This window comes from Mytilus trossulus, chromosome 11, assembly GCF_036588685.1.
Source record: "Mytilus trossulus isolate FHL-02 chromosome 11, PNRI_Mtr1.1.1.hap1, whole genome shotgun sequence".
In the NCBI taxonomy this organism is placed as follows: domain Eukaryota; kingdom Metazoa; phylum Mollusca; class Bivalvia; order Mytilida; family Mytilidae; genus Mytilus; species Mytilus trossulus.
The window spans coordinates 54,454,757-54,481,708 of NC_086383.1; the positions used below are offsets into that span (position 1 = coordinate 54,454,757).

General features: G+C 33.7%; 3 protein-coding genes across 3 annotated transcripts; 2 read left to right on the forward strand and 1 right to left on the reverse strand.

Moving 5' to 3' along the window:
• Positions 1-1,501: 1,501 nt before the first annotated feature.
• Positions 1,502-26,846, forward strand: LOC134691309 (uncharacterized). Its single transcript, XM_063551761.1, has 9 exons — positions 1,502-1,695; positions 6,227-6,769; positions 7,316-7,422; positions 10,470-10,923; positions 12,042-12,817; positions 13,196-13,232; positions 14,039-14,307; positions 15,344-15,371; positions 24,060-26,846. Exons 1-9 carry the CDS (start codon positions 1,527-1,529, stop codon positions 24,446-24,448), a joined length of 2,772 nt encoding a protein of 923 aa, XP_063407831.1. The 5' UTR covers positions 1,502-1,526; the 3' UTR covers positions 24,449-26,846.
• On the forward strand, positions 16,267-19,533 carry LOC134691307 (putative nuclease HARBI1). The gene is made up of 3 exons (XM_063551759.1): positions 16,267-16,517; positions 17,791-18,121; positions 18,977-19,533. Exons 1-3 carry the CDS (start codon positions 16,293-16,295, stop codon positions 19,459-19,461), a joined length of 1,041 nt encoding a protein of 346 aa, XP_063407829.1. The 5' UTR covers positions 16,267-16,292; the 3' UTR covers positions 19,462-19,533.
• LOC134691308 (uncharacterized) lies at positions 19,510-22,361 on the reverse strand. Its single transcript, XM_063551760.1, has 2 exons — positions 22,207-22,361; positions 19,510-19,951 (listed from the first exon to the last, which is right to left on the reverse strand). The coding sequence occupies exons 1-2, from the start codon at positions 22,307-22,309 to the stop codon at positions 19,560-19,562; spliced, it is 495 nt and encodes a 164-aa protein (XP_063407830.1). The 5' UTR covers positions 22,310-22,361; the 3' UTR covers positions 19,510-19,559.
• Positions 26,847-26,952: the final 106 nt, after the last annotated feature.

Here is a 26,952-nt window from a genome sequence, read left to right on the forward strand (position 1 = left end):
GATATATTATATAATTCACAAGATATATTATATAATTTATAAGATATATTATATAATTCATAAGATATCTTATATGATTTTATGATTTATCATATACATTATAAGTTACCGTATGTGATTGATAAGATATCTTAAAGATATCTTAGATATTTTATGAACTATGTTGGTATATTTTTGATATCAAATTTTGAAGTGTTATTAAAAAGTAAAATAGCTTGTCATAAATTTTACTATTTATAGTAGGGATGTCAAAAGATCTGAAATTTAATACTCGGATACTCGGTCATGATACTCGAGTACTCGCGAGTACTCGGATAAATCTTAAACGTTTATTGAAAAGTTTAGATTTTAGGTAGGATGCAGTATTTTTGTTAATACCTATCATAAACATGTTAACGAAAGACAAACGTACTACAAACATAGCTTGATGCTCTGTTTTTTTGTGTATCTAAAAACAATGAATTACCGACCGCCGTTTCTATAAATAACCTATAATCGTTTGCCGGTGTACGTGTTCATGAACCTAATTTAAAAAAAAAAATATTGCATATAAAGTCCAAAAAAGTAGACAATATACATGTATGTATCATCTGTTCCTTAGGAGTTCGTATTTTTTTTATTATACGACTTGTCCATTTATTGGCAACAACAATATTGGACTTCAGGTACTTGTGCTTATTCGTGTTGCTCAGTCTTACTTTTTCTGTGTTTTTTTTTTGCACTATCGTTTATCTGAACTTCTTTTTTTTTAGCCATGCCGTTGTCAATTTATTTTCGACCTACTGGTTTGAATGTTGCTCTCGTCTATATCTTTAAATTGTAAATTAACCAATTATAGTTCAGTTTCAAATACAGAGTAATTAAATTAATTTAAATGTACATCTCATACCAATTCCTTCTAGATTAACAAACAAAGATAAGTGTTTACGGCTTGTGATGAGTTTTAAAATTATTAATCCATGAAAGTGTTGATCCGTTTACAAACACTGTTACAAATATCTCTAATCAGTTCTGTGGGGTTCACCGCAGGTAACATTGATTTTGTTCTTGTTAAGAAACATGATAGGGTCAACAATTTCAGACGAAAGACTGTTTGACTTTCTATTTTTTGTTACAATTAATGCATATGAAAAAATTAGCTCGGAAGGAAAGGTCGTTGCTGGTATTGCTATAACAAAACGTAGCCTCAAGATAAACATCTTATGTCGTTAATTGATTTTATTTAGTATAAAGAATGGGGTGTTTCAAATGAACTAAAGTGAGTGGAAATGTTTAGAGAAATATCTCAAGATGTATAACAGTCAAACGAGTATCAGAGTACTAAAACTGTACTCGAGTACTCGGCCTTCCGATCGAGTACCCGAGTACTCGACTACTCGTTGCCATCCCTAATTTATAGTCACTATTCCTAAGGTGTAGCACATATTTTGTAAATATCATTAGCCATACATTGATAATAGACAGTTTCGACATTTATATTTTTAGAGTCTTCTATGTTTGGCAGAGGAAGCTACGAATCATTTGACATGCGCTGCATGGTAACCGGCCAGTTCGCTACTGGGAAATCGAGCCTAGTCAAGCTTTTAGTTGGAGATAATGTTCCAGAAGGGCGATATGCAACTGATGGCATTTCCCTCGTTGAAGGTCGCTGTGGACTCGATATTGAGACCAGAAGTTGGATTATGATAGATCCAGGTAAGAATAAACATCAATATATATATATATATGAATTCAACCTTATTATTTTTCTACTGTTTTTTTAGAAGCTGAGGTAGGCAGTATTTAGTGTGTAAAGAAATGAACATATTAGGTCAACCTTGACTCTAGATTCTGTGTGTGTCTGTCTGCAATTCAGTGGTTGTTGCTGGTTGCTATTTTTTTTTCTTTCTGTTCAACATTTATTGTGTTGTAACTAATTTGGTTGATGCTTGTTAATGCCTAACCTAGCGGCATTATGCTTTTCGGTATGTGTATGTATTCGTCCGTCCATATATAAGGGTATGGTCAATGTCGAAGGCCGTACACTTACATGTAATTGTTTTCAACCATGTCGATGGGACTTTGTTGAAAAGTTGTCTTTATCTACAATCATGCCACGTTTTATTTCACAATGTTTCCTGGTTATGTCATTCTCATCTTTGACAGGTTTTTAATCCATTAACTTTATTTTTCATGGTTCAATAATCAACTCTTACTTTTACTGCTCAATTTGGGTCATTTTTAATGACTACAAGTATGTCATTTTGATGACAACCAGTATGTCATTTTGATGACTACCAGTATGTCATTTTGACGACTACCAGTTTGTCAGTTTGAGGACTACAAGTATGTCAGTTTGAGGACTACAAGTAAGTCATTTTGATGACTACACAACCAGAATGTCATTTTGATGACTACCAGTATGTCATTTTGAGGAGTACCAGTATGTGATTTTGTGGACTACCAGTATGTCATTTTGAGGACAACCAGTATGTCATTTTGATGACTACCAGAATGTCATTTTGATGACTACCAGTATGTCATTTTGAGGACTACCAGTATGTCATTTTGATGATGACAGTATGTCATTTTGAGGACTACCAGTATGTCATTTTTAAGACTACCAGTATGTAATTTTGACGACTACCAGTTTGTCAGTTTGATGACTACAATTATGTCAGTTTGAGGACTACAAGTATGTCATTTTGATGACTACACTACCAGTATGTCATTTTGAGGACTACCATAATGTCATTTTGAGGACTACCAGTATGTCATTTTGAGGACTTCCAGTATGTCATTTTGTGGACTACCAGTATGTCATTTTGAGGACAACCAGTATGTCATCTTGATGACTACCAGAATGTCATTTTGATGACTACCAGTATGTCATTTTGAGGACTACCAGTATGTCATTTTGATGAATACCAGTGTGTCATTTTGAGGACTACCAGTATGTCATTTTGAAGACTACCAGTATGTAATGTTGACGACTACCAGTTTGTCAGTTTGAGGACTACAAGTATGTCAGTTTGAGGACTACAAGTAAGTCATTTTGATGACTACACAACCAGAATGTCATTTTGATGACTACCAGTATGTAATTTTGAGGAGTACCAGAATGTCATTTTGAGGACTACCAGTATGTCATTTTGAGGACTACCAGTATCTCATTTTGATGACTACCAGTATGTCATTTTGATGACTTCCAGTATGTCATTTTGATCACTACTAGTATTTCATATTGATGACTATCACTGTCATTTTGATGACTACCAGTATTTCATTTTGATGACTACCAGTATGTCATTTAGGTGACTACCAGAATGTCACTTTGATGACTACCAGAATGTCATTTTGATGACTACCAGTATGTTATTTGGAGGACTACCAGTATGTCATTTTTAGGACTTCCAGTATGTCATTTTGGTGACTACCAGAACGTAATTTTGGGGACTACCAGTATGTCATTTTGGGGACTTCCAGAATGTCATTTTGATGACTACCAGTATGTCATTTTGATGACTACAAGTATGTCACTTTGATGACTACCACAATGTCATTTTGACGACTACCACAATGTCATTTTGACAACTACCAGTATGTCTTTTTGAGGACTACCAGAATGTCATTTTGAGGACTACCAGTATGTCATTTTGAGGACTACCAGTATGTCATTTTGATGACTACCAGTATGTTCTTTTGATGACTACCAGTATGTCATTTTGAGGACTACCAGTATGTCATTTTGATGACTACCAGTATGTCATTTTGATCACTACAAGTATCTCATTTGGTGACTGCCACAATGTCATTTTGATGACTGCCACAATGTCATTTTGATGACTGCCACAATGTCATTTTGAAGACTACCAGAATGTCATTTTGATGACTGCCACAATGTCATTTTGAAGACTACCAGAATGTCATTTTGATGACTTCCAGTATGTCATTTAGGTGACTACCAGTGCGTCATTTTAATGACTACCAGTATGTTATTTTGATGACTACCACAATGTCATTTTGATGACTACCAGAATGTTGTTTTGATGACTACAAGAATGTCATTTAGGTGACTACCAGTATGTTATTTTGATGACTACCACAATGTCATTTTGATGACTACCAGAATGTTGTTTTGATGACTACAAGAATGTCATTTAGGTGACTACCAGTATGTTATTTTGATGACTTCCAGAATGTCATTTTGATGACTACCAGTATGTCATTTTGATGACTACAAGTATGTCACTTTGATGACTACCACAATGTCATTTTGATGACTACCACAATGTCATTTTGACAACTACCAGTATGTCTTTTTGAGGACTACCAGAATGTCATTTTGAGGACTACCAGTATGTCATTTTGAGGACTACCAGTATGTCATTTTGATGACTACCAGTATGTTCTTTTGATGACTACCAGTATTTCATTTTGATGACTACCAGTATGTCATTTTGAGGACTACCAGTATGTCATTTTGATGACTACCAGTATGTCATTTTGATCACTACAAGTATCTCATTTTGATGACTGCCACAATGTCATTTTGATGACTGCCACAATGTCATTTTGATGACTGCCACAATGTCATTTTGAAGACTACCAGAATGTCATTTTGATGACTGCCACAATGTCATTTTGAAGACTACCAGAATGTCATTTTGATGACTTCCAGTATGTCATTTAGGTGACTACCAGTGCTTCATTTTAATGACTACCAGTATGTTATTTTGATGACTACCACAATGTCATTTTGATGATTACCAGAATGTCGTTTTGATGACTACAAGAATGTCATTTAGGTGACTACCAGTATGTTATTTTGATGACTACCAGAATGTCATTTTGATGACTACCAGAATGTTATTTTGATAACTACCAGTATGTCATTTTGATGACTACCAGTATGTCATTTTGAAATAGACAGAGTAAAGTTCATTTCAAAGTTTATTTATTCTGTATATTAAGGATGAACTTAGGTAAGGTTTTGGACTACCAGTGCGTCATTTTAATGACTACCAGTATGTTATTTTGATGACTACCACAATGTCATTTTGATGACTACCAGAATGTCGTTTTGATGACTACAAGAATGTCATTTAGGTGACTACCAGTATGTCATTTTGATAACTTCCAGAATGTCATTTTGATGACTACCAGTATGTCATTTTGATGACTACAAGTATGTCACTTTGATGACTACCACAATGTCATTTTGACGACTACCACAATGTGATTTTGACAACTACCAGTATGTCTTTTTGAGGACTACCAGAATGTCATTTTGAGGACTACCAGTATGTCATTTTGAGGACTACCAGTATGTCATTTTGAGGACTACCAGTATGTCATTTTGATGACTACCAGTATGTTCTTTTGATGACTACCAGTATTTCATTTTGATCACTACAAGTATCTCATTTTGATGACTGCCACAATGTCATTTAGATGACTGCCACAATGTCATTTTGATGACTGCCACAATGTCATTTTGAAGACTACCAGAATGTCATTTTGATGACTGCCACAATGTCATTTTGAAGACTACCAGAATGTCATTTTGATGACTTCCAGTATGTCATTTAGGTGACTACCAGTGCTTCATTTTAATGACTACCAGTATGTTATTTTGGTGACTACCACAATGTCATTTTGATGACTACCAGAATGTCGTTTTGATGACTACAAGAATGTCATTTAATAGGTGACTACCAGTACATTATTTTGATGACTTCCAGAATGTCATTTTGAAATAGACAGAGTAAAGTTCATTTCAAAGTTTATTTATTCTGTATATTAAGGATGAACTTAGGTAAGGTTTTGGAATTTGTGTCAAATGTTCGAACTCCTTGGTGTTTTTCCATACAACACAATGTGAAATTATTCGCCTTATATCACTCATTTATTTTTTTCATGAAAGATTAAATATATATACCTCATTAAAGGTCATTTACCAAACTTTTAGAAGACTCTTTATTTTATTTCTTTTGTTTTGAGACCCAATAATACCAATGCAAATATAGATAAAAGTCCTAGTCAGTCTTTTCTTTCCATATTTTTAATCTCAAATATCTCGAAAAGGATGTCCATGACCTATCAATATTTTTTGCTTATTTTCATACTTAATTGATGCTCTACCAGCTTAAAGTTTTTAACTTCTTAATTTATTTATTTTCACCTAACTTCAGCTAAGTACATCTTTAAGTAGATAGCATCAGTATTTTGTTATCTCTTTATACAGCAACCTATAATGCCTTGGATGTGGTGTACAATAAAGTGTTAATGACCTCGATAGAAGAAGATGAGAGTCAACGTCAAACAAAAACACCAGAAAAACAGGAATCAGTTGCAAAACCTGGTGATAGTCAAAATAAAGAAGATACTAATTCTCAGAAGTCAGATGCTTCCAAGTCACCATATTTTCCTGCTAACCTATCAGATGAACCTTCTTCAAAGCCACAAGCAGCTCAATCTGTGTCCCCACAAACATCATCTAGTGAGTATAAAAAACAGCAAATGAAGAAGAAAATAAGAACAAAAATGACCAAAAAGGAAATAAGAAAGAGAATGGAGAAAGTCCTAAAAACTGGTAAATATAAGATGAAAGTTGGCAGGCTCATCTTCTGGGACTTTGGTGGACAGTATGTCTATTATACAACACACCAGACATTCATGACTTACAGAGCGTTGTTTCTAGTAGTGTTTGATGGAAGTAAAGGACTGAATGAAGTAATCCCTGATGTACTGTGTTTTCCAGGGCAGCACATGACACCAACCCCAGCAGGTAATTTATATCAATTAGAATTGTAACATTGATAATACTGAACATACTTCATTCAAAAATGAACATAGCATGCATAATGACAATTAGAAACCAATAGTCCGGAGAAACACTCTTATCTTGATGACCAAAAGTCTAACTTATTTGTACGTCGTCTTAACCTTTGAAAGTCATCATTGACCTAAAAAATAACAAATTTAAATGCCGTAATATCGTCACGGGATGCTGGATAGGCCAGTCGAATTAACGCAGATTTTTATTTCACTTTTTTGTATCACACTCCGTACAGTGTGATACGAAAAATGTATATGCTAGCAAGACATATATAACAGGACACAACCATGAGAAAATGTAACACAAAACAGTTTTAAGAATCATACAGTAAAATACTTCAACATTTATTGAGAAATTCAGGGCAAGTAATTTTTGTTCTGGACAAAAAGAATTTAGTTTTACTTGCCAAGGGTAAAGTTTTCAAAACGAATATTTTCATACCCCTGTAAATTGAGAGAACAAATTAAAACACATTATACTCTATTCTTATTTCAGTCTTTTTACTGCACTGGGTAAACTCAATCCTGACCTATTGTAAGGTGGTGTATCCTGGTATCCCTAAGATATTGTTTGTTGCCACCCATAAGGACAAGGTACCAGTGGTAAGTAGCAAAGATAAAATTACGCCTCATTTAAAGAAATCCCTAAGATCTTGTTTGTTGCTTCCCATAAAAAAAAAACACCAGTGGTAAGTGAAAAGTATCTATCAAAAAATCTTTTATACAGGAAATAATTAGATCTTGTTTGTAGCTAACCACAAGGTACCAGTGGCAAGTGAAAGAGATACATATAGGTCTTATATACAGCATTCATTTGATCTTGTTGATTGTTACCTATATAGCTAATATACCAATATACCTTATTTGGTGATCTAGAAAATAATTAATAGTTTATAATGGAATTGTTTTATACCTCACATTTGAAGGGTAGTATACTATATATATATAGCTAGTTTAAATCTGTTTCCATTCAAATCATGATTTCAAAAGGAATTAAAGGAGAGATACATTAAAGTTTCCTCAGGGTTAGAACTAACCATAATTCTTTCGGGCATGCATAATCAGGTTCATATCTCAGCCATTGCCTGTTAAACAGATACTGCATATGTCTAAACATAATGGCTTTTAAAAACACAAGGTCGTATATTTTGTAAAAAGCATGTTTCTCTAAAAACAATTTTAATTCCAGAAAATAACAAACTAAAAGAAAGATGGTCTATAAAAAATGACATTGCAAAGATTGTGATTAAAAATAAATTCCAAAAGTCCAAAAGAAATGTGAACGATAAGGAGTACAAATGTGATTTGGTAAAGAAATATTTTGGTATGATATCAACATTAAGAAAATGTATACCACACTGGTGTGTTTGTGTTATGATCTTTGATAAATTTGATGACATGAACATTTCATAAAGTGTGTTATGATTTGTATTATATATACCCCCGCCGTAGCGGAGGGAGCATTCAATTTTACCCTTGTCCGTTTGTACGTCCCTCTTGTACGTACGTTCCAAAATTGATCTCCGTTCTCTAACCTAAGCTTACCTCAAACAAATGTTATGATACTTATACACAATACTTATTACCATAAAACACATATTAAGTTTAAATTTGGGTAGTGCCACTTTAAATGTTCTAGAGTAATGACCCTTTACAAATGAAAAAAAATGCTGAATTTTTCATTTCTGCTCTCTAATTTTGATTTGCCTCAACCAAATGCTATGACACTTATACACAATGCTTCTTACTACAATATACAAATCAATTCTAAATTTTGGGGGGTGTCACTTTTATTGTTCTAGAGTTATGCCCCTTTACAAATGGAAAACTAGCTGATTTTTACATTTCTGTTCTCTAACTTGAGATTGCCTCAAACAAATTTAATGAAACTTATAAACAAAACTCATTACCACAAATATCAGATCAAGTACAAATTTGGGTAATGTCACTTTTATAATTCATCAGTTATGTCCCTTTAAAATTGTATATGTTATGTTAGCGCTGGCATCATCTATGTCTCATGTAAACATTCCCCATTTTTTTTTGGATCATTTCAATAATGAAAAAAGTCATCCCTATTTTCGGGTTGAAAAAACTGCCACACTCCCAGGAGCAGATCCATAACCTGGATTCCTAGGCGGGCACCATGAAACCAAAATCCATATATTTTTTTAGAGATGTATACATGTATATGCGAGTGTGGGTGGGTTTGTTTTGTTGTATGTTTTTTTTTAGGGGGGTCACATCATCGTTTTCTATTTTTTTATAACTATTTCACTTTATACTTTATTTTCCTGTCAATTGATCTAATTTATATTCGTCCTAAACATGCATCAAATATTTGCCACTGGACTTTAAACAACCAACAATCAATCAATATTGTCATTATATTTCATCACCTCTACCTTCTTTTATCTATACTTTTTGGCCTCCCTTCCAGGCTTACTTTTTTACACAGAATTATTATCTCTGTAAAACACCTTCATATCCTTATATATGGTGTACTATTCATTTCCTTGTACATGTACGTACATATGGTAATTGAAACAAGAAAAATAAACAAATATAACTGTATGCTTGGGCTGTACAAGTCCCAGATTGTGTTTTAAAGTAGATCTTATGGAAATAAAATAGCATTTATAAATGATTATTTATTAGAAAATGTCAATTCATTTTTCCTGGACCTGATGAAAAGGGGAGGGGTAAAACAAATTGTTAATTTCCCTTGAAAATAAGAGGGGAAAGAAATATGACATGCCGTTTAAAAAAAAAAATCTTGCATAGTATTTAAAAAAAGAATAGTTTAATTTGTTTGCTGAATAAATTCTCAAAACGAGTTTTGAAATTGAAGAAGAAGAAATTTTATTTGTGAGTACTGTGTTTTGGAATGAAGAGATACCCAAATATAAATGTATGCCATCCTTATCGAATTCAAACATATATTTGTACCTAGTTAAAAAAAAAACACATCAGATGTTTTACCTGGTAATCGTAATTATAAACCATTAAAAAATCGTACTATTCGAATCAACATGTAAATGTATTTTAAATAAAAGCTTTTGCAAACAGACATTACACACAGGTGTCAATATTTACACACCCACCGATAAGTTGTCATAAATCACACATGTGGACACTGGTATTAATAACATAACGGCCAGTTTAAGGACTCGTTTAAGAAGTCAAATCAAGCTGGGATTAATTTCCGATTAAGATTCAATAGCAATAAAATTATGTTAGAATTTTTTTTGATGACCTGAACTGGGGGGGGGGGGGCACCATGCCTCCTGTGCCCCCACCCCTTACGGTAAATCCACCACTGCACTCCTCATGTTTTCATAGGTACCAGAGGAGAGACTATGAGCACAAACAATACATGACAACTATACTATATACACAGTATTGCATGTACATGCATGTAGAAACAAAGTTCAAAAAAAGAAGAGGTTAAAAGTGTTGTTGAGTTACTGTCTGTAAACAATAAAACAAAAAAACGATTTGATTATACAATGTATCAATAGTTTTTTATAAGTACTATCACATTCTTTTAAATAGAAAAACAAAAAAGAAATTGAGTATGACGTCAACTATATCTTTTTTACATCATATTCAGCCATTAAATCTGTATTCAAGGATATTTTTTTTGCCAGGAGGATGTGGAAACCAGACGTGCACTATTGCACAGCGAAGTACAGGAATTATTTAAGGACCATGAGGGACGAAATCATCTTGTCCTTGACAAACAGATATTTGTCAATGCAACTGATAAAAATGATCAAGAAATTGAATCACTGAAGAGAGCCATCACAGAGCTTACTTTCGATCATCCTTGTTGGGGAGAGAAAATGCCTAACGCTTGTATTCCCCTTGAACTTGAGATTGCTGAAATGGTAGCTGCAGGAAAGCAAATCTTGTCATTGGTAGAACTTGAAGAATTGAATTCAATCAGCAAGGTGTCCGTCCTGGATTTAGAACAACTTCATGACTTCTTACACTTCCAGCATTCCCTTGGCAAGATTATCTACTTTGATACCCTTCAGCTCAGGGATTATGTTATAATTAACCCACTCTTCATGGTGGAGGTTATGAGATCATTTGTGACAGGTAGTTATAAATTGTTAATTATGTAAAAGTCGAACATGGTGAAGATGTCATTGGTGTCATCTCGGACATCAAACAATATACAAAGAGAGAAGATGTTAACAACTATAATTGGTATCAAAATAGGCAATGCTTTGGTCAGGAAGAACACTGACAAATCAAAATGTATTTTAACCTTTTTCATGTGTTTTCGTACTGATATTACCTCTGACTTTTCTAAATGAATTTCATTGTAAGTTTGTTTGTTTGTAATTCAGATAATTACTTGACAACAGAGATTTGAAACTCACATGTTTATGAACAAACACAAATAGCCAGTCAAACAATGATTTGTCAACTTTACAGTTTAATTTTACTGTTTGTTTTTTTCAACTGAAAGATTTGTGTGTTTGAAGATTATAAATGGGTCTTGTTTTGAAACAATCTTTACATCTAGATGTGTTTATCATTTTGGGTAAAATTCAGATAAAAATTTGAAGTCATCATAGTTTTCTGGTCAATAATCAATATGTTTTGGTTCATTTGCAATGGGGATCTGATTTTTTTTAACGCTTTATTAATATACAATTCCAAATTAATTTCTTGTGTCAATATTCATTATCTTAGTGTTAAATATCAATATAGTTCATGCCCCAATTTATAAATAAAATGACCAAAATGGTATAATTGGTATCAAATTGAAGAATCATTTGTTTGTTTAAGTCACCTGATTTTCAATTGACAAACAAATCTAAAACCATACACCAAAAGGCACAATAAAACAAGGATGAGTATTGGATTGAAATGTGTAAAACAAATGGATACAATACATGGTGAATCAACAATATTATTCCTTTATCTATTTACTTTAAGTTCATAAATATTGCCTCCCTTTCTAATTGCTATTTAAAAAAAATGAACACAGATGGGGGAACGATGATTGCAATTTCAGGAAAATCTGCATAAAGATATTGTTAATCACTTCTGAATCTAAAATTAAAGTTGTTAATAATTCTAGAGTTTAATAAACTACTTTTGTAACATGTTCAGGAGAATTGTGTACATCTTAAAACAATCCATAGTCAATATGAAAAAGAAAAAAATCCTTAGTGGGTGGTCTATCTCTGTATGTTTATTTTCAGACATAGGGTTTTGGCCAAAGAAAAGAAGAATGCAAGTAATTTTCAGTAGAATGTCAGAAAGTGGTATCATACGCAGAGAAGACCTTTATCAGATTTGGGAACAAAAGGACTTCCGTCCAATTTTACGATACAAAGAGTTTATATTCAATATCCTCATTCATTTGGATATTCTGGCAGAGCAACGGAGATATGACACAGCAACTGGAAGTCGGTTACCAGTAGAGAACTTCTTTGTTCCCTGTATGGTCACACAAAGAAATACCACCAGCTTCATGAACACAGAATGTACACCAGAGAAAGCTATATGTTTGGCCTTTGTTTTTAAAGGAACTGTCATACCACCAGCTTTGCCCAATCGTCTGATCAGTGCATGTCTGAGCATGTGGACTTTGAAGCAGTATGAAGGGAGAAAACTCCTCTTTTCAGGATTCATTGTAGTCTCATTTGACAAGGCACATGATATTTTAGTATGTGTTGAAGGCAACAAAATTCTTCTGTACATAGTCCATAAAACCGCCGCTGGACTGATAGTACCAGATATAGCTACTGGAGTTAAGGAATGTTTGGTTACAACAATGGAGAGAATATCAGATTTTTATCAGTCCACAATCAATGTGAAACGCAGCCAACAATCACCTTTCCATATTGAATATTCATGTTCAAATCTGAAATGCCTCATCAGTGAAGAAGAAGCTTTGCAGACCAACGAATGGGTTTGTGACGAACATAAACAAACACACAGAGCAGGACACTTCGCTGTTTGGAATCAAGATAAGGTATACATTCATTGGTATAAGGTGTATGATATGGTAATATTATTAGTAAATATAAATAACAAGGAAAATAACAACAAGATAGAAAACTTATAAATGACTTTTTAAACCAGTTTCTTATGAAGTTAGCAGAATCATTGCCTAAATAAAAAAAAAAAGAGTAGTGTTATTATTAAATCTGCATTTCCCACCAAATCAGCGAGTAGTAAACACTCAAGTTAATGTTATAATTATTACATCAAAGAGAAACCAAAAATCGGTGCATCATCAAATGTCTGTGTAATATAGAAGCACATGCGTTCATAGTATATGGTTATTGGCTATTCTGTTTTGGTCCTGTTTGATTTTTTATTATTCATTTGTATATAACTCTTTTCACAGGAAAAAGAACAAGAACAGTGTGAACAGAACTGTCAAGGTAATATTTTTCTTTGGTAAAATCTGTAACAGGTAGATAATTTGCATGATGTGTTTGTTAATCCAAACCTAAAGGCGATAATGTGTTAATCGTTTGACAAAGGCATTGTGTAAAGGTAACTGTGTAATAAAATTTTAAGACCATGTTAGCTCTTTTCATCCTTTGCCATATGTTTTATTTCTGTACATACTTTCTAAAATATATGTCTTTGCAATTATAATGGCAATGTAAATGTTATCCAATATAAACATCTGTGTCAGTTTCAAAATAGTTGGATTGGTATTTGTTGAATATCTGTGTCACTGTTTAACATAGTTATGTTCCAATAATCCTTGTCCGTCTGTATATATGTCCACAATTGGTTTGGTTTCCGTCTCTAGCTTTGGTTGCCTCAACTTAATGTTATAAAACTGATACACTATGTGTATTTCCAATCATCACAGAACAAGTTCTACTTTGAGTGGCGTCACTTTTACCGTTCTCAAGTTATGCTTCTTTATAATTGTATATGCATCTGGGGCATCATCTGTTTTTCCATGAAGCCATCTTTCATTTTTTCTGCATAATGTTTTGAAGGGTGTTGTTTGTCTTTGTATTCTTCTATGTTTTGCCATTTTTATGGCAGTTTTTCCTCCACATATAATGCAAATGAAATGTCCTATTGATTTTGTATGCCTCCGTTTAAATGTGTTTACCAAAGGCTACAATATGTAGTAAATGCATTTTCATCTGTTGTGAACCAAACATATAACACTTGTCTTTAAAGGGCTCGATTCACTATACTATGAAAGTTTGTATAATTATAGGTTTACGAGATGATGCTTTGAATCAAATTCCAAGTGATGTTGAGCTTCAACGATTCTCATCAGGTTGTGACGAATCAACAGTACAAAAGTTGGCCATACATCTTGGTATGACTTTGAAAGAATGGGAAAAACTCGTAACTGATTATCGTTGGATTGATATTGTCAAGTATAGAATACTAGTCAACTGGCGGGAAAAAAACTCAGGAAGATTCCGCAACCTAGCAAAAGCTTTAACAGATATGGATGTATCGACTCATAACCTTTGTCAGGTGAACTATTCTGATACACTAAAGGGAACAATCATTTAAATGTCAGCCCTGGGGGATATGTTAATGGTTTTCCTGAAAAATAATCCCGATCCCAAATTTGTTAAAAAATATTCTGGTCAAGCAGATGAAAATTATTCGTAATAAGTATAAGGTACAATAAAATTAAGATTTTATTATACCTTATATTGTTAATTTGGAAAAACATATTTTGATTGATACAGTCAAAAATCTAAATAGAAAACAACCAAAAGCCGCTCCCCCGAAAATGAAATAGTTGCTGTCTAGCATAACAAAAAGCATTTTACTATAAAGAATTTTGTTCTGACTGACTGTTGTAAGATCAAACAATATGTTGACCGTTTTATTTTTTTTGAAGACCTCAGTTGTATATTATACTTAAAAAGAAATTTATGGACCACACAATTCTTTAGGCAAATCATAGACATGGATTATGTTCGTAAAGAGTTCAAGAAGTATATCTGTTATAGCATTGTGAAAGCTGAACCTTGATCATAAGTGCAAACATTTTCTTTCTATTATTTAATTTTAACGGTTATGATGAATTTAACTTAAACATGCACATTGTTGAAATTGCAGGTGAACGATGCAGGATCTTTAGAGCCCTCAGTTTCATCTTAACTCAATCTCCGTCTCTTTTAAAACATTGCATATAAAAAAGAAGATGTGGTGTAATTGTCAATTAGACTTCTCTCCACAAGAGACCAAAATGACACAGACATTAACATGTAAAGGTCACACGCATGTTTTACACCTCTCATGTTGTCTCTCTTTGACAGTTGCTTTAATGTGACAGCAACACGCTTTTTATTGAATCACATAGGGGTATCAAACTAAATCATTGTCATTTCTCTCAAAGATATGAGATATGTAATTTGAACGACCAGTGTAGAATTACTTCCCTTTGTTTGGAATATTTTTAAAATCATTTGCTCAAAATTAAACACATTCAAATGTGACAAATTGAAGGGGAATTATTTAAAAAAAAATGTAAATCGATTTTTATAAAATTTTGTAGGTTAAAAGAATAAGAAAAGGAGAGTACGGTATGTAGTACTTTTATATCTGTTTATTTGTTCATAATTGTCTTTGACGGCAATTTATATACTACTACATTGAAAATAGATGTCTTATTTAGGATAATACATTCTGCCCTAACCGTTGTGTACTTGCAGTGATGTCTTAAACTGTATCTTATATATCAGAAATGAAATCACTATATATGCTATTTGTTTTTTGCATGTGTCTTTTTTTCCCCATATTGAACAGAGGTCAGGCAGGGGTTGGGATCTAACAGAACATATTTAACCCCTTAGCATGCATTCACCAGTCAGGAACCTCCAGTCTGTGTTAGTCATGTGTGCTTTTTAAGTCTTTGTTCATTAATGTTTTTCTGAGTTATGTGTGGGGTGGATTTGACCTTGTTTTAAGGGTACGGCGCAAGCTAGGTGTGGGAGTTTGTCACGACTTTGAAGAGCCATTCCATTCTTAATTTTTTATAATGATTTTTTGTCGTGCAATACAATACCTCCCTATGTTACCTTGTTTACTACATATATTCATTGATTGATTAATAACAAATGATAATGCTCCAAGATATCAAATGTCTCTATCTGTAACTAGTCAACATTCGGGCTGTTAGATATAGTCTAGCATGGGTCAGGTGCTTTAAGACCTTGCATTTCAATAAATGTTTCACATGAGGCATAAAAGTACATACATACACATAAACAACAATTTCGTGACAAGAAACAAGTAGTGAGGTGGGCTTGTTATATACCTGGACTGGGTTGCACAAACGTTATTTAAATTTAAGTGTCATTTAAATATACGTTAAACCATAATTAAAATTAAGTAACCGTTATTCCTGTTGCACAAAGGTTTATTAGAGATAAGTAACACTTAAAGGTTACTTAAACTTAAATGTGGGAAAGGGGTACTTTTAAATATTTAAATATCGATTAAATATGGAAGACATGCTGCTTTTCGGCAACCTTGCTGGTAATATAAGGCCACCATTGGCACCTAGAAAGTATAGAGAAAGGCTACTCACCCTAAATGATTTGACAGACAAGCAGCTTCGTTCCAGATATAGATTTGGGAGACAATCTATCCAAAGGATAACTGATATTGTTCGTGACGATATTACACACCCGACCCAGAGAAGTCACGCACTAAGCGCAGAAATGCAGGTACTAAATGTAGATTTTAAACTCTTGTAAACATGGTTTTGAAAAACAATCACATTCTCCAATGTTTGTTTCTATTTTTGTGTGTTTACGAACATAACCACCATTTGCAACATCCCTTTTCTTAGAATAAAAACAGCTACACAAGATCATCTGCACACTGAGTATTAAATCCTTTCATAAATGCCGAAATCCAAAATATGTGTCAAACATTTCCCACCATCAACTTTGTTTACATTTTTTCAAAGGGACGTAATACATTTTACGGGGTTCATAAAGGGATACAGTTTCTTATAAAATTTAACTTTTTGTAAAGTCATTGGGGGAGGGGAGGGAAACCCGGAAACGTGTAATTTATCTATGAAATTCGTTACTGTTCGTGTGACATATTAATAGTGATATCATAGAGACACGCTGTTAAAAAACAATAATTATTATTTTCAGCGATTTTGTTAAAACACATATAATTTCAACGTGCACAACTTTATACCTTTGTTATAATTTTAGAAATAATCAATAATTAATATGAAGAAGGGGCAGGACCTTTTTCGGACGTCGGGATCGGATGTTTTTATGATCGGGATTTCTGGATTGATCCTTTCGGGACCCGGGAATTCTTGTTTCGAATTTTAGGATGCCGAGATTTTTTTTTTAATTCTGGACCTCTGGATTTCATTAGTTTAAGCCCGGGATTTCGGGATAAGAACCCTCTTTTAAGTATCAATATATATATATGTATGTATAATAATTAATAATTAACGATTATTCATTTAATCGCTAAACTAAGAAACGCCGGTTCCTGTATGTTTATAATCTTGAAAATATAAATATCTAGATATTAAATTAAATACATATATTTTTGTATGAAGAGATTATGTTTCGAACATCATATACAGTTGTGTGCAAACGTGTCAAATGACGAAAAGGACCCGATACTTGTACCTTATTTCGGGGTTCAGGGATACATTTTTGCAATAAAATGCATGTAATATATGATTTTTAAATTCTGTATCTAAGCAGCGTTTTAAGTGTATAATCAGTGGCGGATCCAGAAATTTTCATAAGTGGGGGCCCACTGACTGGCCTAAGAGGGGGCCCGGTCCAGTCATGCGCCAGTGATTCCCTATTTAAGCAACCAATTTTTTTCTCAAAAAAGGGGGGCCCGGGCCCCTGCCCCCTGATTTCGCCTCTGATAATGTATATATATATAAATGGTTAATGAACTGTTAGCACGCAAGTTTTAAAAATAAACTCATCATATATAATGTTTTAACAGGTGCTTGTTGCTTTGAGGTTCTTTGCATCTGGTAGTTTCATGCAGGTCATAGGAGATACTGTGGGTATAGATAAATCAACAGTTAGTAGATGTGTTAACAAAGTATCAAAAGCCCTTGCTTCTAAATCTGACCAGTACATCAAATGGCCGTCAGAACAGAGGAAACGAGATATAAAGCAAGGTTTTTATGACAATGGTGGATTCCCTGGAGTAATTGGTTGTATAGATGGTACCCATGTGAGAATTGCAGCACCCTCAAGCGACGAACCATCATTTGTCAACAGAAAGGGCTTTCATAGCATAAATGTGCAGGCCATTTGTGATAATGAAGGTATTTATCAACATAAATTAATTTTTATTTTCCATTCATGCCACGCATATATATTCATAATGGTTTACTTTTTTAAATTGTTGTTTAGATGGAGTGTTGTCTCATTGGCACTCATACCACATCTTCCTATATCTATATACATATATGTTTATATAACATTACTTTATCATTATTCGTTCCTGCAAAAAAAAATGTCAATATTTTTTTAAGTATAGCAAAATATCATAGAGTGGTTTAGTTAAATATTCAAGCAGTTATCAGCATAACAATTTATGCAGATCGTTTGTCCATTTCACTGATAAATGCCAGAAAATAAACCCACTTTTTAACTTGACCAATTAAGATTCCGCATAGACTTCTGGCTGTTTGATCATCTCTGATAAAGTAAAATCCAGACCAGCGCTTACAAAGAAAATTCTATGAAAGGTATAAAGGACGACATCAAATGATAAAAAACTGAATTAACATAGTTTTTTACCGATCCCCACCCCCACCCCCTCTTCACTTAATTTGGAAAAAAATCGATTTTATATATACAAAATATGCGAAATCTTAAACCCCCACCCATGCACCCCCAAACTATTTGATCTAAGTTTTTTTTTATCCTACATGTATTGATCTTTTAATATCATTCCTAAGTTCCAACGGTACCGTTCCGACAAAACATTTGAAAAGGCAATTTTAAAACCTTTGAATGGTGTCATAAAATTCTCAATTCGGAATTTGCTATGAAATAAAATTGTGTTGTTTTAAAAATCAATAAAAAATCAAATAAGCTCTCAAAAACTAAAAGATTTTGTTTTTGTTTTAGTATTTCTTGATTTATATTACAGTATACAATTATTATTTTCGTAGGTAAATTTACAAACATTGTAGCGAGGTGGCCTGGAAGTGTTCATGACAGTCATATCATGAGATGTTCACAAATATCTGAACATTTGGAGCAAGCTCATAAATGTGTAGAAGATGGATTAATACTTGGTGACAGCGGTTACGCATGTAGAAGTTTCCTGATGACGCCTTATATCAGACCGACAGAGCCTTACCACGAGAGATTTAATACAGCTCACACGCGCACAAGATGCTGCATTGAAAGAACATTTGGGTGGTGGAAGAAACGATTTTATTGCTTGCACGCAGAATTAAGACTGCAACCAGAGAAAGTATGCACCTTAATTATGGCATGTGCAGTTTTGCACAATCTTGCAATAGAGATGAGAGAACCGATGGAGGATCCTGACGATGAAATTCAAATGTTTTGGAACATCAGCAAAGATTTCCAAGGACCAGACGAAGGACGTGTTGTGAGAGATCACATTGCAAGGACATTTTTTGCATAATAATTTTATTATATTACACTGAAGCACATTAAAGAATAATATCACAGATAACATAAATGTTCAAAAATTGTACATCATCTTTTTCTTTGTTTCATTGTTCATGCATTTAATGCATCAAGAGTTAGTAGGGCGTCGTTCTCTTGTATTTCCCACTGGTTCAGCCTTCTAATTTCAAGTTTAAGCTTTTCGTTTTCCAGTTTAATTTTCTCTACCTCAAGTTTAAATTTTTCTTCCTGGACTGTTAATACATCATATTGTTTCCTTGCTAGCATTTCCTGAGTTATAACATGTGAAGTCTTCACTGAGTTTTTCTTAGAGTATGGAGTGCTTGTGTATCTTGGTAACGAAATTGCAGTAGCGGGAGTGCACGTAATAGTATCATAGGTATCATTGTTTACTAACAAACAACTTTCTGGTTGAACTTCAACCTCACACCCTGAGAAAGATTCAGCTGGAGATATATTTGGTGAAAAGATTGAGTCTGAATTATCTGAAAATATAAAGATTGAAAATGCATGAATTATACGGTATCGATTAGACTGGCATGAAGAAGGCAGTGTTTGAATATATATTACAGAAAGAAAGTAAAATACTTATTGTTTTAACCTGCCAAAATATTTACATAGTATATACAATCTTCAAGAAAATGTTAATATGTCAATTAAAATGTTGATATACAATGTATATAAATATATTGAACTGCCGTCAGTAAAATTAAAATTAGATACATCATGGGCCATAGTTCATTCTGATTAAAATCAAACCTCTCACGGTTTGTTTGTATATATCGTGTGTTGGAGGCAGGGGCGGATCCAGCCATTTAAAAAGGGGGTCCCAATCCAGGAGAAAAGAGGGGCCTGATGGGGGAGCATCACATTGTTCTAGTAAAAAATAACCAATAAAGATGCCGAGCAAAACGAGCCAATTTTGTTTGGGTCTAGGCAATTCATTTCAAAAAATGTGAGAAAGAAAGTTGTTTTCCGACTAAAAAGGGGCCATACTATTCTATTCCAAAATAAACCCACGTGAGACCCCCATCCTAAATCTATATAACGTTACTCTTATTGATTTCTGACTGTGGGATATTTTGAGGAAGACGCACTGTACGAATTCAATGTTCAATGATTAGAGTAAAGAGAGGTGGTACAATTGCTAATGAGAGAACTAACCAGCAAGGTTTGAACAAAGTAGATGTATGCACTGATGGGCAACCGTGCCGCGGCCTTTAATAATGACGAGAGAGAGCGAGAGAGAGAAAAAAATACAATGCAAATGCCCGACAGGAAAAATATGAAGCAATATATTAAACTTGGGAAACTAATGTTGTTTAGCCTAATTGACAATAAAACAATGATTCAGGGAAATTGATCGAATACACGACCTCTCGCAATGTAAGCAATGATATTATATAGTTCTTGTCTAAATTATAGGACTTTAATTTATATTTGTCTCAGAAAAAAGGTAACTGCAAATTACCAGTTTTGTGTCAATTGTAGCAATAAACTATGATAATAGTTACCAACATCTAAATTATGTGTTAATGTTTATTGCATAGATTTCTTTCTATTAGCATTAAGGATCATAAATATTTTCCACGACTACATTGTACATTATTTTGAACTAAGATCAACTATGGCTACGCAAATGCTCCTCGACGAAAATATAAAAAAAAGATGTGGTATTATTGCCAATGAGACAACTAAGAAAGCATTTATTATTTGAAAAAAAATGATATATGCTCCATTTAATTTTTGCGTAGTGAAAAGGTGGGGTAGGAGGGGTCCTGATTCCGAATTCCCGGGCTTAAAGACACACAATCCCGATCGCGGTCCAGATTTTAAATAAAGTTAATTCCCGTCGATCCCAAATTAGAAAAAAAAGAATTCCCGGATCCCGAAAGGGTCAATTCTGAAATCCCGAACTTAAAAACACCCGATCCCAAAGACCCGAAAAAAAACCTATACCCCTCCCCTCTAGTATGAAAATACTTTTTAAATTAATAAAAACAATCATTTATCTCGGAACAAGTCGATTGTCTTTTTTTTAAACTCAATGTTGAAATAACGTTTACCCAAATTATTAATTGTGTTTATGCAAGAATTATCACGTTAGACATGTTAGAAATGATACAAAAAATTCAAGTACTGTAACATAGAATAAATCGATAATGGTGTGCTTTAAAAACACCCATAATTGTACCTCATTACTACCGTGACGTCATGTTAAAAATCGAAACGCTAAAATATTTCTCTAAGAGGCAATAGTGCAGGAGAATTGAATTAAAAATAATAATATTTCTGAGAGTAAGAATATTGGGAAATATTGGATTATTACACAGAAACCGGTAAGATTTTTTTTCTATTTCTGAAGTAAGCTCGAGTGAATATCCGTTCGACTTTGTTGACGGTTGCGAAATGTGCTTGGTCACAGTCATATGGTTTCATTTTGACTTATAATTGAGAGGTCAGAGAATAAGAAATCGTAAATATTGAAAAATTAGTAAATAGCGAATGACGATATTCATTCCACAAGCAGTGTGTGAGCGTCCTTATATATACAATTAATTTTATTATTATACAAATGTGGACTACCCTTCAAAAAGGCCCCACAATTTATTTTTAAGGAATGTGTTTACAAATATTGATCAGCTGATGCGTAGTTGAGAGAATTAGAATTTTTTTTTTTTTTTGTTTTTTTTTTAATTTAAGAGCAACACGATAAGAGAAAAAGAGAAAGAATAAGCACCTTCAGAAGTTACAAGAATCACTGAAGATTCACAACCATTCAGGCCAACGAAACTGGAACAATCCTTCATCATTTCAACTATTTTCTCTGTTTCATTTGACATTGGTTTAGGTGCCGGCCCACCACCTGTTTGCTTTGAATATTTGTTTTTTTCAGCATACTGTGTTTTTGCCTTTGATTGCAAGTTTTGCCATTTGGTTTTAACTTCTTTGCCTGTGCGACAATGTAACCCAAGAGCATTGATTTGGCATGCTATGGTCTTCCAGACCCCTGTTTTCTGTGCATTTGTAATGGCGTTTGTCAATTTGCTTCTTATTACAGTTAAATTTTGTTCAACCAGTTGCCTGAGTAAGGAAATTTCGGATGAATCCCAGTTTGATGATCGTTTTTTTCTATCAGCGTCTACTTGGTTCTCCATTTTGATTCCGTACAAAATTCGCGAAAATGCACGCGAATAAGGGAACTGTTTTAGAACCAGTTGATTCTGGATTAAATAATACTTAAAGTTGTTAAATAACACTTAAGTAATTGAAGGTGTAATTAAGCTTTGAGCAACAGATTTTAAACTGTTGTTTAACTAATTATTATTTAAGAAGTTAAGTATCATTTATCTTTTAAATAATGTTTAAATTAAATGACGTTTGTGCAACCCAGTCCTGGTTACTAACATTCCTATTTTTGTACAAAAACAAATTGTTTGGATTGGTTGGCGTAGTGATATTAGATGGATCACTTGGTTTTCTGTATATTGTAATCAACACATTTTAGTCCTAAAACGAGAGTTGACAGACACTGATGAGATATTAAAAAAGTCGAAAACAAACTCACAAAACCATGGCAAAAACGAAAAAATTATGAACAGACACACTAAACACAAACCACAACACAGAACACATTAGACTGAGCAACACGAACCTTACATAATCAGGTATACATGCTCATGGTAACCCTGTAAATTATTTGTATTTGATATTTTCTTATATCGCAAATGTTCGGTATACATTTAGAACATAATGTTAATTACCAGATATTATCCAGAGCAACATACTAAACAAATTTGGTATGTTCACCACCTATTTGGAAAGGGACTTTTATTCGTACAGAAATTAGTTTTCACTCTTTGACTTCACGTTATAGAGTTATAATCTAATAAAAATGGAAACATTGCTAATCCTTTTCCCCTGTTCCTTTACTAAGTTTGCCTTAAAAAAAGTAATGAAACTTGTATACAGTATTTATTACCATAACATACAGGCAAAGTTTGATTTTCGGTGAAGTCACTTTTAATTTAAGAGATGATATATACAGCGAATTTTGAAACTATATTTCTTATATCTTTTAAAGAAAGATGATTAAGTTTTTTGGGGTTAACATTTCAATGATTTGATTATTTTTTCGACATAATATATACAATATGTTTGTACACCTTTATGCATTGTTACAAAACTTGGACAAAAGATAATCTTAAAGTTTAAGAAAAAATGTTAACAGAAATTTAGATTTTTTTTTAAATTCTGTATTTTGTTGATAAATTGACACATTTACACTTAAAGCAGGGGTTATTCGAAGGCGACACAAGGAGTTCCGCAGAACCTTTTACAAACTGAGCTGTATAGTTAAAAATATTAAAATGTATCCATTTAATCATTTTGATGACCTATCTAATATTGTCATGTTCCTTTTAAAAACGGAATTTAATTGCTCGGTTCACCGTTGAGAACATTAAACCTTGTCAATTATAAATTTCTATTTATTTTTTTGTTGATATTATGGGTTTTTTTCTAGATAATTTTGAAGACTAAGATGTCATCATAACTAAAGATTTATGTCTTTTTATTGTTATTTATTTACAGATATCAGCGAGGAGTACATGGATTTGATTCCAACTGATGAAATACTAGATGAACTGGCACAAGTAATAGGAGTTGTATCCTTCCAACTGGGTATAGAATTAGAATTGCCAATAACATCATTAGATATTATACAGTATAACAATGATCGGAACTTAGTGGCACAATGTAAAGACATTTTATATGAATGGAGAGAGCAGGGAGTCAGGCCAACCATAGGTGTTCTCGTCAATGCTTTGGTAAATGTTGGGAGAGGTACTAAGTGTTTGGAGGAGATCATCAAAAGTAAAGGAGTGAAGAAATATATTCCAGAAGAAAAGGTTGAAGAGGAGAAACAAGGAAAGTTAAAGACATTAATGAAAAAAATGAATCCTTTTCAGAAGAAGAAATAGTACTAAAACTATTCAGTCAATATGATTTAATATTGATGTATGTCATACCGTTGTATGTTTGTGTGTTGTTTCAGGGAACAATTGTTATCGTTTTTGGTGGGGTCTTAATGTAAATAATGTTAACATTCATCAGCACGAAATCAAGAAACAAAACATGGTTATTAAGCATGTTAAGAAAGTACATAGCAAATTTACATAACAGTAGTGTAGCATTATAAATTCAGGATAGCGACGCAGGCTCATTAGCTCCCCTAGTTCATACAAATATCAAAAATAATAAAAGAAACATAACATTGTTAACAAGACTGTACATAGAGAATTCATATAACAATAGTGTAGCATGTAAATCCAGGTGAGCCCAAGTTTCTCCACAGGTTTATATGAGTTCATGTCACCTATAGAGCTGTTCATCCACAGACTTAATGGAGTTCATATTACTTGTGGAACAGTTAGTTCTGACACAGGAAAAAGGGAGTTCATATAACTTATGGAACAGCTAGTTCTTCAGTTTTTTTTAGTTCATGTCACATGCATGTTGAGAAGTTAGTTCCTCCAGAGGTTTAAAGAAATTCATGTCAACAGTTGAACAGCTAGTTCATCTTCTAATTTAAGGGAATTCATTTCATTAGTGGAATATCTAGTTTCTCCTAGGATCTTAGGGAGTTCATGTCCCAAGTGAAGCAGTTAGTTTCTCTGCAGGTTTAATGGATTTTATGTCAAAAGCTAAGCAGATAGTTCCTCCACAGATTTAGGGAATTCATATCACTAGTGGAGCAGCTGGTTCCTTCACAGGTTTAATGAAGTTCCTGTTCCAAATGGAGCATCTAGTTTCTCTACTGGTTTTAGGGAGTTCCTTACCAGTCAACCTCTGAATTTGAAAATGATCATAACGCGTATGAACTTGTTCGGTCCAATTTTATTATTCAGTTCACGTCACTTATGGGGCAGCTGGTTCCGCCAATGGTTTTAGGAAGTTCATGCACTAGTGAAGCAGCTAATTCCTCCAAAGGTTTTGGGTAGTTTATGTCACTAGTGACGCAGCTAGTTCCTCCACATGTTTAACGGATTTCCTGTCACAAGTAGAGCAGATAGTTCGTCCACTGGTTTAAGAGAATTCATGTTACAAGTGCAGCAGCTACTTCCTCTTGATTTAAAACTGTGCATGTCCTTAGTGCAGCAGCTTGTTCCTCCACAGGGTTAACAGATTTTCTGTCACAAGTTGAGCAGCTAGTTACTCCTTTGATTTAATGGAGGTCATGTCACTTGTGGAGCAGCTAGTTCTTCAACTGGGTTAAGGGAGTACATGTCAATATGTGATTGGCTAGTTCATCCACAGGTTTAAGGGAGTGCATACTGCTAGTGGTGCAGCTAGTTCCTCAACTTGTTTTAGGGAGTTTATGTCACTAGAGGAGGAGCAAGTTTCTCTTTTGATTTAAAAAGTTCTTGCCCATAGAGAAGCAGCTAGTTTCTCCACAAGTTTAGTTGTGTTTATGTCAAAAGTGGGACAGCTTGTTCATCTGCTGTCTTGAGGGAGTACATGTTAAGAGTGGCAGCTGGTATCTCCTATGCACTTAGGGAGTCCATGTCACTTGTGGAAGAGCTAGTTATTTCTCGTAATTTAGGGAGTTCATATCACTTGTAGAGCAGCTAGTTACTCCTCTGATTTCAGTGAGATGATCTCACTTGTGGAGCAGCTAGTTACTCCTCTGATTTTAGGGAGTCCATGTCACTTGTGGAGCAGCTAGTTACTTCTCTGGTTTAAGAGAATCCATGTCACTTGTGGAATAACTAAATACTCCTCTGATTTTAAGGAGATCATATCACTTGTGGATCAGCTAGTTACTCCTCTGATTTTTTGGGAATCCATGTCACTTGTCAAGCAACTAGTTACTCTTCTAATTTTAGGGAGTTAATATCACTTGTGGAGCAGCAATCTACTTCTCTGATTTTTGGGAGTTCATTTTACTTGTGGAGCAGCTAGTTCCACCTCTGGTTTAAGGGAGATCATGTCACTTGTGGAGCAGCTAGTTACTCCTCTGATTTTTGGGAGTCCATGTCACTTGTGGAGCAGCTAGTTACTTCTCTGATTTTAGAGAATCCATATCACTTGTGGAGCAGCTAGTTACTCCTCTGATTTTTTTGTGAATCCATGTCACTTGTCAAGCAACTAGTTACTCTTCTAATTTGAGGGAGTTCATATCACTTGTTGAGCAGCTAGTTACTCCTATGATTTTTGGGAGTCCATGTCACTTGTGGAGCAGCTAGTTACTTCTCTGATTTTAGAGAATCCATGTCACTTGTGGAATAACTAAATACTCCTCTGATTTTCAGGAGATCATATCACTTGTGGAGCAGCTAGTTACTCCTCTTATTTTTTGTGAATCCATGTCACTTGTCAAGCAACTAGTCAGTCAGGGGTACTACTTGTACAAGTGTATTTTATTTACTTAAAGAAGTGGAAAAAAATATACACATATAAGTAAATAAATAATGTTTGAATAATC